Source organism: Dermacentor albipictus, chromosome 10 (assembly GCF_038994185.2).
Source record: "Dermacentor albipictus isolate Rhodes 1998 colony chromosome 10, USDA_Dalb.pri_finalv2, whole genome shotgun sequence".
NCBI lineage: Eukaryota > Metazoa > Arthropoda > Arachnida > Ixodida > Ixodidae > Dermacentor > Dermacentor albipictus.
In genome coordinates this window covers 94786307-94800415 of record NC_091830.1, presented here as the reverse complement: position 1 = coordinate 94800415, position 14109 = coordinate 94786307, and the positions used below count along the sequence as shown (strand labels likewise).

The 14109-nt window shown below is 42.3% G+C and overlaps 1 protein-coding gene across 6 annotated transcripts in view; it reads right to left on the bottom strand.

The window, feature by feature from the left end:
* Positions 1–9427: 9427 nt before the first annotated feature.
* The window catches only part of LOC135909546 (uncharacterized), a 53861-nt gene continuing 49179 nt past the window's right edge, over positions 9428–14109 (bottom strand). For all 6 annotated transcript variants that reach the window (XR_011509034.1, XR_011509035.1, XM_070527333.1 and 3 more), the window contains one exon: positions 9428–10976. Coding sequence is in view for 4 of the 6 variants with exons in the window: in XM_070527333.1 (XP_070383434.1) it covers positions 10577–10976 (400 nt within the window). In the remaining 2 variants the exon portion in view is untranslated. The remainder of the gene's footprint in view (positions 10977–14109) is intronic.

The window sequence follows — 14109 nt, the reverse complement described above, 5'->3', positions numbered from 1 at the left end:
TGCAAGTACTCCAATCATGTACTAGTTGTGGCCATGTTGTCCCTGTAACTTCTCAATCTCATCCCCCCACCTAACTTTCCGCCGTCCCCTGCTACGCTTCCTTTCCCCTGCAATCCAGTCCGTAACCCTTAATGACCATCGGTTAACTTCCCTCCTCATTACATATCCTGCCCATGCCCATTTCTTTTTCTTCATTTCAACTAAGATGTCATCATTTCGCGTTTTTTCTCTCACCCAATCGGCTCTTATCCCTTAACGTTGCAACTATCATTCTTCTTTCGATAGCTCGTTTCGCCGTCCTCAATTTGAGTAGAACTCTTTTCGTAAGCCTCCATGTTTCGGTCCCGTACGTGAGTACGCTTAAGACACAGCTGTTATACACTTTTCTTTGATCTGATCCCATTTGCATAGTTCCCAAGACTTTGTTTACTTCTTTTGGCATTACATGTGGAATTTGAAATTCCTCTAGATTATTCTCTCTTCCATTATCGTCGTGGGTGCCACTGGTACAGCGCAAATCTCTATTGAACTCCTCAGCCACTTGAACTATCTCATCCACATTAGGAACGATAATGCATACATCTGATTTTTGCCGATTCCTAGCTTCTTCTTTACTGCTTTTAGGCTTCCTCGGTTGCTGGGAGCCTGTTCAATTATATCCATATTATACTTCCTTACGTCAGCTGTCTTACGCTTGTTGATTATTTGGAAAATTCTGCCGGTTCTATTGTAGCTGTGGGGCTAGAGGCTTGCATAGATTGGCGCTTCTTGATCAGATCTTTCGTCTCCTGCGACAGCTTACTGGCATCCTGTCTAAACGAGCTACCGCCGACTTGTAATGCACACTCCTTAATGATGCCCATAAGATTGTCGTTCATATCTTCAACACTAAGTTCGTCTTCCTGAGTTAAAGCCGAATACCTGTTCTGTAGCTTGATCTGGAATTCCGAACTCATTGATCGGCTTCTTATGTACCAATTTTTTCCGTCAGTGTCTTGCATTACTCACTTTCACATCTGTTCACTTTGTTCAATGCTTCGCGCTGTTGGTTGGGTGCTGATTCCTGCTGCGCTGCTCACAGTGCATGTGAAGTGTGTTTGCAGCGTTAGTTGGGTGTCCTGCGGTGCGACGGCAATATTAAAGGAAAGGTTCCGGCCCACAAAACATTTCTGGGGACGCCATAGGTTTTTAACTAAAGTGGACACGGGAGGAACCCCAGAATAGAAATTGGTTGTTGTCACCATTTAGCACTCGTTTGGCCTTTCGCGTATCACAGTGTACCAGATGCGAGTGCAAAAACGAGGAAGACAATAATCCCTTTGTGATGATGGCGCCTTCTGTTTGAGCTCATGTTAGGATTTTGTATTTCCTTACTTTTTCATAACCCACAGTTACTTCAACGGAACCTACGCGAAATCATCGTTCTGTCATCACAGTACAGCCCATTAAGGGAGAATGCCACTGGAGGAAGGTGTTCGTAGATGGCTGAATAATTTAAATGAATAAATATCTACACACAGTTGGCTTAAGACGGCACTCGAGGGTTCTTCAGCGAAGTGCTCGACCGTGACAATTTAACCAGTCTTATTCTTACGTGCTTATAATGCTAAGGTGTTTATTTTGCAACAACAGCGACGTTAGTGGTGTTCTTCAAAAACAGTGTTTACCGATGGATTGCATCCGTCCCCAAAGAAATTGAACTATCCCCGCTGGGTTCTTGCCTGGCTCCCCTTTGCGAGTGAACGCCGTTATGTGACAGTGACGAAGGCTACCAATACGCAGAGGGAAAAAAAGATGCTAGAATTCACTTGGGAAGAATGTTGTGCTCACAGCGAACGAGTTCAATTTCGGAGAAAAAACTGAAGTCTGCTTGGTTTTACAGTTTTTTTTAGAATCGTCAAAAAACATTGATCGTCTTGTTCCGAGCACTCCCTTCCCTTGTTATATCTGCCTCTGTTCTATTACTTCTCCTTCCCAACACTGGTGACCGGCGCTCCTGCGTGATTCGCATATCAATCAAATATGAAGAGCCATGTACGCTTTGTTTTTCACTGTCAAATATAACTTTGCCTTGGATACGCGTTGGAAAACACATGACATTGTTTAACTGGTAGAGAGCTAAACGGGGCCGTAAAATTGTATCTCCAGGATATAATATGTAATATATAATAGTCTTTATTTCAGACAACAAGGTCTCGGATACGAGGGCGAAAGGCAGGTGTGTTCTGCCTGACGGGACCCAAGCACCCGAATGCACACACTCAGAACCTGTGGCCACAGAAAGAACATAAAACACTACCGTCACACAACACAGTTTTATACAAACTAAAAAAAAAATCGAGCAAGGTAAAAGCTTTTACAATCCTAAAGGAAAATGCTTACAAATAAGGAACCGGAGGATCAAAAAAAGGATTCTGTATACACAACCTATTGATTGTTAGGACAGGAAAGGAGGTAAGCTTTAACATCCTTTTTGAAAGAGTTCAGGGACACGCATTTCTGAATAATTCTTACGGCCTGTGTATGTCCGTTGAGAAGACTGGGAATTAAGTATGAAAGCATTTGGGTTCCATAGTTCGTCCTCACAAGTGGAGTTCTCTAATGGTCGTGCCTTAATTCATAAGGCACATTACTACTAGAGTGCAATTGAAGATATTTATAAGGATCGAACTTGATTTCGTTATAGACGTAAGAAAGCAATTTAGACTCATATCATTGATTCGCTTTTAGAACAGAGTGTTCTAAAAAGTACAAACCTGTATGGTCGTTATACGAGTGATTTCCGACATATCTTATCGCTTTTTTCTGTAATGTTATCAACCTCATAAGATTAGTTTTGGTTGTAGACCCCCATATCAGTATACAACAGTAAAGATGAGAATTTATTATAGTGTAGTATAACTGCCATTTCAGCCATTTGGGAACAAGGTTTCTAATTTTGTAGAGCACAGCACACTGAGTGACCTAGATACCTTGGCCCGAATTTTATTAGTATGCTGGGACCAGCTCAAGTGTTTTCGAACAGGACAGCTAAAAATTTGTAGAAAGAAACACGTTCAATTGCATTGTTTTCGAATGTAAGTTGAAGTTCAGAATTTTCAGGTTTGTTGCGTGCTTTAAATAGAAAAAAATAAAACAGGAAAAGCGATATCAATATTTGCAGACAACGGCTGCCGATGTCTGCAAGTGTCCATATCGCGTTTGCTATTTGACAAAGAGCTGAGGATGGTCGCTTTCAAATGTTGTCCATATAAATCCTACGTTTTTTCACACATCATTCACACATGTTTCTGCGATAATCCTTTACAAGAGGCCTTGGCTTTGGTTGAAAAACAAGCTTATTCATACACACGTACAGCGATAAAGACGATGCACATTCTCGTTGACAGTAGAGCACAATGTAAAAATCACAGTTCACGTAGCAACAAAGATATGATCAGACAGCTTAGGCAAAAATGAATCGACGGTCGTACAATCGACAACCTCTTGAGGTAAGAGATTACATTCTCTGTTAGCTTGTGGGAAGTATGAATACTTGAAGGTGTCATTGTGAAATCTATACTACGATAATTGTTTATTGTGCTTCGTTCTTGAAATTCTAGCGTTAAAGTGTACTAAAACCTGCTTTTGTCTAATTTTAGAGCATTCCCCTGGAAAATTACCACGAGAATGAGCCTGAGATATCTAGCACGATCGCTAATTGTTTGGAGTCCGGCGGAGCGTACAAGTTCACCTGGGGAATAATGACGATGGTATTTATTATAAAGCAATCTGGCTGCTTTTCTTTGTATGCTCTCTATCGTCGCTATGGCACATTTAGTGTATGGGAACCAGCACATGGCGCCGTATACTGTAACGGAGAGAATGAGTAAGGTGTACGCCAGTAGTTTGGTAGAGGATGAAACGTATCGATTTGTTTTAGGGAAAAAAGCGCTGAGAGTAATTTTGTTGCTACGTATGACACGTGTTTGTTCCATTTTTGATCGGAAGAAATAATGATCCCCAAATGCTTGTATTCTTGAAAACTTTGTAGTTCTCTTTGCTGAATTTGGTATGGAAACGTTAGTGGTGCTTTCTTTCTCGTGACTGTCATGCGGACCGTTTTTCAAGCAATTAGCGTCTTCTGCCAGTCCTGACAGAATTTCGCTATCTCTTTTAAGTCCGTCATTCAAAACTACCCGATCGTCCTTGGTCTGTATTGCTGTATAAACAATGCAGTCATCTGCGAACATGCTTACCGTTGCATCAATGCCATTTGCTATGTCGTTGATATAAAAGAGGAAGAGAATGGGAGCTAAACATGTGCCCTGAGGCACACAGGATAAAACTTCAACGCAGTTTGAGTATTGGCCTTGGAAATGAACGAATCGTTGACGTCGTAACAAATGTGCTATAACCATTTTGTAAGAATCCCGTATCCCAAAAAACCTTGCAGTTTAGGGATTAGTTTTGGATGCGATACGGGATTAAAGGCTTTTCATAGGTCAAGAAAGATTATGTCTACCTGTCCGTGCTTATCGATTTTTAATGCTAGGTCATGAGTAGTCTCTATTATTAGAGGTGTTGTAGACAAACCACTCCTAAATCCGTGTCCGTTAGGGTTAAAAAAAGAATCACTTTCAACAAAAGTTACTATGTGTTTTAGTATTAAGTCATCAAAAATTTTCCCCGCTGTGCAAGTGAGTGAAATAGCACGGAAATTTGAAGGATTTGTTGCATCACTTTTATGAATAGGAATAATTTTAGCAATCTTCTATTCTTGAGGAACTTGAGATGTTTGCAACAATATTGTAAAAATTAGCAATTAGTATTTAGAAAACCGTTCAGCGTACCTTCTGAGAAAAGCGTTTGGAATCTTATCAGGGCCGCTTGACGTTATTATATCGTGATTAAGTAATAAAGAAACAATTCCCACTTCTGATATAGTTAGCTCATCCGATACGTCACTTATGTCACTTGTCTTTGTCACCTTCTCTGCCTTGGTGTTACTGTCAACTGTGAAAACTGATTGGCAAAATTGACTAAATTGTGTAGCCTTGGTTAAGGCTTCTGTTGGCAATAAGTTGCTCTTCTTCGGAGCCCTAGATATGAGTTAGTGCCAAAATATATGAGCGTTTTTTTAACGAATTTATTTAAGGTTTCATCTAAGTACATTGCTTAGCCGTTCTCGCTGCTATATTAAATGGGTGAGAAAGTTAGCTACTTTTCCTTCTGTACTTGAAGAAAGAAGTTGTTTAGTTTCTGAGTTTCCTGAGCAATGCAATTCTGCGTTTGAAAGCTACAATCTGTCTTGATATCCATGGGATCGTTTTGTGGCTGGCCTTTATTTTCTTACAAATTAATTTTACACAACAGTGCTGAGCACTGGCCCTGAAAAGCACTCGTAAGCTTTTAGTCGGCATGCTTCCGTCGTGGAAACACTGAAGGAATTCGGGGTAAGATCCTTCGAAGAAGTCTAGAACACTAACGTCATCGGCATTTGTCCCGTCGTATATTTGAGTCTTTTTCTTTGGGCTCACGGCCGGTTGTATAATGGTAATGAACACATTAAAGGAGAGCGATTGAGCCGAGCCATTATGACTGCCGTCCCCTTATTAGAGCTTCTGCTTGCTGCGTGCACTAAGCATAAATATCAGCAGAAATGTGCTAGTGAAAACTATATCTGGCGATTCTTGCACATAGAAAAATGCCCATACTTCGAGAATGAAACTATGAGCCGAGAGTGTGAAGGTCCGAATGAATAAATATTGCTGAAAGATGATTGCGATGCAATGCTTTTATTTGTGAAAACAAAGTAGGCATTTCTGGAAGGTTTTGCATAACATATTTAAAACGCCATCACAAAATGCACAGAATGCTTCCGTCTTGTTCACATCACAATTTCACACCTCACACATAGCCAGCATAAGCACTTCAGATTTAAAGGCCATCTGGAACAAAATGTTTAGACAGCACTAAAATTCTCGTTTCAAAGGTTCAGTAGGAAAACGAGAACGCAAAAGCGGGAACCAACGTTTACACAAGTGGACTTGTGATTTTCAAGGCCCTTGGGATTTTACGGGTCAAAACTTCGATGTGATTATGGGGCACACCGTAATGGGGGGTTGTGGAAAGTTTGACCACCTGGGGTTCTCTAACGTACACTTGAATCTAAGTACACGAGTGTTTTCGCACTTTGCCCCCATCGAATTGCGGCTACCGTGGCCGGCATTTCATTCCACGATGTGGTACTTGGCCCGCAACACCACCGCCACTAAGCAACCACGGTGGGTACACCTACGCTAACCTTATCAGTGTTGCGTACACAAACGAAAGCGCAGCAAACGAACGAATTACTGGGAACATCTTGATTTCTTCTTGTAAAACGCCGTCCGCAGTAAAAAAAAAGTTTTGTTCAATTCAGTGTACACTAGAAATGATAACTTGACGCAACCTTCCATTTGAAGCCGCATCTTTACGTGTTCCTCCAGCAATGACACCCCCGTGCGATGTCTCGACATTGGATAGTTTTCAACATCATTATCACCAGCCTGTTTTATGTCCGCTGCAGGACAAATGCCTCTCCCTGCGATCTCCAATTACCCTGTCCTGCTCAACAGATTCCAACTAGCACTCGCGAATACTAATTTCGTCGCTCCACGTAGTCTTCTGCCGTCCTCGACTGTGTTTCCCTTCTGGTGGTATCCATTCTGTAACCGTAATGACTCAATAGTTATCTAACCGGCGCATTCCATGACCGGTCCAACTTAATTTCTTGCTCTTGATGTCAATTAGAATATCGTCTATACCCGTTTGCTCTCTGATCCAAACCGCTCTTTTTCTGTCACTTAACGTTATGCCTAGCCATCTTCGTTCCGTTGCTCTTTGCGCGATCCTTAACTTGTTCTCAAGCTTTTTTGTCAGTCTCCAAGTTCCTGCGCCCTATGTTAGCACTGGTGAATTGCACTGATTGTACACCTTCCTTTTCAATGGTATTGGTAAGCATCCACTCAGGTGCTGACAATGTCTGCCATGTGCGATCCAACCCCTTTTTATTCTTCTGTGAATTTTGTTCTCATGATCAGATTTCCCTGTGAATAATTGGCCTAGGTAAACGTACTCCTTCACCGACTCTAGAGGCTGACTGGCTATCCTGAACTCTCGTTCCTCTGCCCGGAAATCCATCACTATGCTTTTCCTTCTGCACATTAATATTCAACCCCACTCTTACACACTCTCTATTATAGTCCTCAATCATTTGTTGTAACTCGTCTTTGTTGTTGCTGAATAGAACAATATCACCGGCAAACCGAAGGTTGCTGAGATATTCGCCATCGATCCTTACTCCTAAGCCATTTCAGTTTAACAGCTGGAATACTTCTTCCAAGTATTGCAGTTATTATCACTGGAGAGTTTGTGCCTCCCTGTTTAATCCCTTTCTTGGTAGGTATCTTGCTACTCTTCTTATGCAGAATTAAGGCAGCTGCAAAATCTCTGTAGATATTTTCCAAGGCATTTACGTAAGCGTTCTGTACTCCTTGATAACGTTATGCCTCTATGACTGGTGAAATCTCTATTAAATGAAATGCCTTTTCGCAATCTATCAAAGCCATATAGAGAGGCTTATTGTACTGCGTAGATTTTTCGATAACCTGATTAATGACATGGATGTGATCCAATGTAGAGTACTCCTTCCTGAAGCTAGCCTGTTCGCTTGGTTTACTAAAGTCCATAGTTGCCCTTACACTATTGGAGAATATTCTGCAAAATATTTTATGTAACTTACTTAGCTTACTTAGCTTACTCTCAAGCTAACGGGCCTACAATTTTTCAATTCTTTAACGTCTTCCTTTTTGTGGATTAGTATAATGTTTGCATTCTTCCAATTTTTTGGGGATTCTTGCAGTCGATAGGCACTTTGTATAAAGAGCCGCCAGTTTTCCAAGCAGTATGTCGCGTCCTTCCTTCATTATCTCGACTGTTATTGCATCTTCGCCTGCCGCTCTTCCTCGTTTCGCGTCCGTGAGGCCCTCCTGACCTCAATGATAGTTATAAGAGGCGTTTCTATGTCCTGTTCATTACTATTTCTAGTGGAGGTATCCCGACTCCACTGGGTATGATGCAGGTCAGTGTACAATTTTTCCGCTTCTTATACTATATCATAGAGATTGCTGATGATATTATCGCGCTTATCTTTCAGCGCATATACCTCGGGTTTTCGTATTCCACGTTTCTTGCTCACTGATTTCAGGCTGTATTCATTTTTTACAGCTTCCTCAGTCTCTTTCACGTTAGAGTTTAGAATATCACTTATGTCCCCCTTGGTGGTCAGTTTTGACAGTTGGGCACTTGGACATCTTTTCGATTGCACACTTTCTGTGCTTGTCATTTCTTTATTAGGGTCTGTTTACTTTGGAGAGATCGCCTACGTGTTGGCTTTGTGCCTTGCCTCCTACTTCAATTGCTGCCTCTTAAGCCAGCCTAGTTATGGTTTTATTCATTAGCTTTACGTCATCATCTCTCTTCTAGGCTGCCTATTTGTCTGCAAGTACCATCCTGAATTGGTCTGCTTTTACCCTTCTGTATCTAGGTTGATCTGTTTCTTCTTGACCGATTCTGCTCTTTCTTTCTTCAAATTGAGGTGAATCCTAGCCCTCAATGTGCTATGATCACAGCACTTTACCCAAACTGTCACTTCAATATCCTGCACAATGCTGCTATCAGCAGAAAGTATGCAGTCAACTTCATTTCATGTTTCACCATTGGGGCTTTCTAGGTCCACTTTCTGTAGCTACGCTTCCCAAAAAAGGTGTTCATTATTCGCAGCTTATTCCTTTCTGCGAAGTCTACCAGCATCTCTCCTCCAGCGTTACTAGAATCGACGCCATATTTGCCAATTGCTTCTTCGCCAGTCTGCACCTTCAATACAATAAAATTATAATCCTCAGCTTCATTCTTCACAAAGACATATTTCATGTACACGACAAGATATAAAACCCGAATAGCTTGTTTTTCATACAATCGCCTAATATGAGCAATTTATTTCGCTGCTTCATTGATATGGTTTGGTCATATTCCACACAGTATGGCTATATTTTAAGTGAAATACATTGAAATGGATCACCCGTATACCAGAAGCACTTTTTTCGGCGCTTAACCCAAATTTTACGAGCAGTTCGCTTTTGACCTGCATGTACTGGCGTTCACTACTGTGGCTTCTCAAGCAGTTTCACTTGTCAGAGAGTTAGTATTTCAATCGTCTGATAGAATTCCGAACGAAAGCGGTAATACAGTGATGTTTGTACAGCCCACAGTCACTTTATATGAAGCATGACGGACTTCAGTAAAGAAAACATCCAATCAGCCTTAAAAACCTGCAGGTCACGTACATTTTATTCTTTTACGACATGGAAAAAAATAAAGAAGAAATCAAGCGCATCGGCATAAATAAGGTAAGTGAAATGGGACAAAATTTATTTTCAACAATCGTCAATGTAATAAAAGCACATAGCCGTTGTAAAGAATTACAAAATGAGGACTATACAAAAAGTAATGACATAGAATACGACTGAAGGTATCCGTGCAATTACAAGCAGCACCTGGAGTAAATGAAACCATTCGAACGCATCCAATGCGGTTAATGTGTTTGACCTCTGTAGCGCAATTGTGAGATTGGGGCTCTTAAAAAGGAAGATGGTATATATGCGAACTCGCTGGCGCGCTCCATGACTTCCTTCGAATGTCCGTTTAGCTGCTTTGGTTAAGCACCACTCACAGGAACCATCATTGCAACCTCAATTTAGCATAGTGGTGTGATTTGAGCATAGTACCATTACGAGCAAGGCTTTTGATAGCTTCCATTTTCTTGCGTGTAAGTCGCCCATTTTATCGGCCATACGGCAACACCAGTGAGCCTTCGCTACAGCGTAGCCTCTTTACTATACGATCTAACTGCTGCGTCAATGAGGTGGTAACCGCAGCCATAGGAATATGAAAATTCGCACATGGTTTCATTGTCTAAAATGAGGCGTTCGGTACTCTTCTCTTGAAGGGACCTGAATAACTACTCCAAAGACGCTTCTGTGTTCAGATTTGATATTTTGCAGATCAGCTCTTAAAGTATTTAAAAAAATTCTGACATCCATCAGACAGTTTCGCTTTAAACAAGCCATCACTACATCAACGGACCTGGCAAACATTTACACATAGCCCGACGGCATACATTTGCAAGTGGTTTCATTTAGCATCCAATTGTTCTCTGTTGTGTTAGGCTCACTTTTGCTTGACGTAAGCGGCATGCCTTATCTTGATCTCATTGTTAGCAGTGTCGCAAACAAAAATTATTTTCAAAATCTGGATAGGCTGTCTAAATTTTCGCATGCCTCTAACGCAAGAGAAGCGGAAGTTTGTCAATCTATAAAAAAATATGCACTTGCAAGAAACAATGTTGCTGACGTATCTGCTCTGAGGCACATTCTTAGATCAGGTGTCAGTGTCCTACAACGGTGAGAACGGCATGCTCTACGTTTGTCAGAAATTGCCGATAACCTTCCAATATCTTTTGCAGTTCGCCTAAACCCTCTCCTGATTTTCAAATCTACTGACGCTGATCTTCGTCACGCATGCGAACAATAGAAAGCACTTGAAAAACATAAGTACCACGCATTGGAGGATGCGTAACACTAACTATGTACGGCACCAAGTCACCTGTGGAACATGTCAGCTCGCGACGGGCGCAGAGTGTCGGTATTATGCTTGTCTCAACCCCTGTCGTAGTGCTTACGCCGCGATAGTGGGCACACTGGCAGCACAGGAAGTGGGCGTAGGTTGCGTCGACCTCGTACCTCAGTCTCCGAACGTCAGTGTAAATGTGGCACGTCAGGCTCAGCAAGATTTGTAGAGGTTCGCATGGTCCAGTGGCAGTGTTCTTGAGGTCTATTACGAGCTCGCGCAGAAAGGGCATCTCCGTGGTAGTGTCCAATATTCGTGCGAGGTTGCTAAAATTGAGAACACAAGCAATTTCTCTCCGCACCTGATGTCATGACTGAAATGCAACTAGGAGAATGGTTGCCTGTAATTCCACACGGAACAATATGAATGCATCATTGTTTGGAACAACAGCCACATCACTCTAAAACGTTCATATAGAGCTTTGTTTTCTTGCAAGTACTGAAGTACAACAAACAAACTTCCTTAATCAACAGCAGCAAATTATCCGTGCTATTATTAGGCAGCAAACATATTACCTTGTACACATAATTTGTTAAAAGATGGTAAAATAAAGGGAAAAAATTCATAGGGATTTAAAACCACTATATTGTGCACCCATTGAGCAGTGAAAAAGTGCAACGGCGATTGCAAACGAGAGCTCAAAACCATTCAATTGTGACGCCAAGTGCAATTCTTCTCCACATATAGCAACCCGATTCTTGTGTGTGGGTTGCTTTGGCAGTCTTCCTAAGTGGGTCTGTTTGCTTAATTCAAAAGCCCGCACAACACATGAAACAAATAATGGAGGCAATGGTGTAATTACTAGTGAATCAATGTTCCGATGCTCCATATTGCCGCCATGGAAACCCATGTTCGTCATTCGTTGCCAGCAGGACACTCTTGCGCTTGCAGAAGGAAATACCTTGCTACCAAGCAGCGCCGCCGCAAGGCCCTCACAATTTCTTCGCTGCCAAATTTATCGCCAAATAAAGTGATGTTGAGAATAAAAATTACAGTCCACCAGGACGCCACACAAACAACCAACAATATCCGTGATCGAAATGCTATGCAAGTAATCACATTTTTTGAAAAGTTTGGCACCCAACTGCCAAAAAAGCATAGTGTACAAGACATTTACTCGGAGTCTTTTATACAAGATGGCGCTACAAAGGTCGTGCCACGATGCCGCAAAATTTGTTGTTTTCGGAGTTTTGTGCGATATAATATTTCGATATCATGATAGCCTTGTTACAAATAAAACTGAATTTCGAAATGTGGACAATATCCCGACATTTCGCTGTACGCCTAGCGCTAAATGAAAGGCATTGTTCAGTACATAAAACAAGCCCATTTTCAATACAATAACGCTCCCAATGCGTATGTTTTGAGGCAATTTCTTAAGGAAACAGTGCACATAATATGTAAGCAATATTTGTTTTCTGAATACCGCTCGCTCTCTTCCCATCTGCAGTCAGTAAAAGAGCCAATCATTGCCAAATGTCAAGTGTAATCGTTCGAATATTCTCAAGAACATGCACGTTGAAATCTGAAGCAATTATGAAAATGTGGTACAGTAATAAAGACAACATAAATACTTTTCCATGAAGAAGCTGCAAAACATCAAACGCACCCACATTCCTGAAAACACATTACTGATACGGAAGTACCTGTCTACCCTACCACCCACTATAAGCATTCGTGACGCATGGTGATTACCATGACTACATCACTACTTATCTGAAGATCAAAGGTGTGACGAAGTTTACTTAAACCTCGTCGCCCAATCGACTGACCTGCATTTAAAACACGTATGGAGGAAGCCTGTAGAAATCATCTAGCTTGGCACTTGGATAATAAGATCAGACCAACTATTCAAGAATTGAGGAAATTTCAGCTATTCCCTTAACATGCAGAGTGCGATGAGCAATTACAGCGACTTCGAGCCTGCCGACGAAAAAGAGAATGCAAATACCGGCGTACCAAATCGATCCTAGATCTTAGGGAAGCTAAACGCACTCAGAAGACGATTCAGTGGCTTCTTGACATATTCCAGGCCAGTTACCGGAAATTATGATGGGAATTCTCGCACCTCCCTAAGCAGCTTTCACAAGTCTCGATCAGGGTACAAGATCTCGGAAGCCTCAGCAGTGGAGTGTTACCGTTTCAGCACATTTGCTTCACATCAGCGATGTCGCTAAATCAACGCTGATGAAGATTTCTGGGCAAGGTTACGAGGGCCAGAATTCTGCTCTGCTGCCCTTTTTTGAGTCGCTACACTTTGTTCGTGACATGTGCAAATAAATATTCTCGTATTTATGAGAGACTTGGAGGTTTCACTATTTGAGTACCAATGCTGGTCATGTCTAGGACTTGATGGAGTTACACATTTTACGATTGGTATTCTGGGCCCAAATTCTCGAGATAGCATTCTCAAATTTTAAAGGTAAACATGAAAGGAAGAGTCAGTCCCTTAAAATCGAAGTAAAATCAGCTTGTTCTACATTTAACACGTGCCATGTCTTCATTGGGTTCCACATTGTACCGAACTGCTGTATTTGGTAGCTACATTGGTAAAGTGATGAAGAGGAGGGCAGTGAAGCGCCTCCAACAGTGTCGCAAGAGCAACAAGGTATCTCCATGAGCTACGGCTGTCTTCAAACGTGGTCGATCAAGACAGATTGTGATGCATCTCGTGACGTAGGTGCAACGCCGGATACTCCTTAAACGATCACCTGCGCTGCTATTTCTAGACCTCTCTGAGCATGCGGTAACGCGAATCATGAGATAATCATGATAACGTGAATCACGCATTCGAAACTGTAGGAATTGGTGGTCACATTTACAGTTCAATGTGAACATACATGTTTGAAAGTTTATTGCGGTGCCTCAAATTGAACATTTTAACAGCGCAGCTGCTTAAGCTTTTGTTCTTCCGTGGAGCGTTACCAGAAACGTCAGCTCAGCAGTGCACTGCCTCGCGCTGCCTAGCAACCACGTGCGAGAGCGTCGAGCTACGTAAACTCCTCGTGCCCCATGCACGTAAGGTGGAGTCGTATGGTCACAGGCGACTGGAAGCTCGGAACAGCGGTCGCGGAGGTACACCTCTCGCCTCCTCTACTCCGTGCGTACGTGCTGCTGCTATGGGAAGAGTGAAGAAACACCGGACTCCCGAAGAAGCGGCTTACAACGAAGAGCAGCGTACCGTCCAAAGAATAGTGATGCGTCACCGCTAATCTGAGCCGGAACACCCCGCCGAAACCACGGCTGAGAAGAGGCGATGCCGAGTTGAGGATAGTGAGTTTCAGTCCGGGGAACGCGAGACGGTGCCTGAATTGTCGACGTCAGTGAGAAAGCCATCCCAGCCCGCGACTACTCGAAAACTTCCAGGCTCACGACCACCGAAACCTGGGGGTGCGAAAG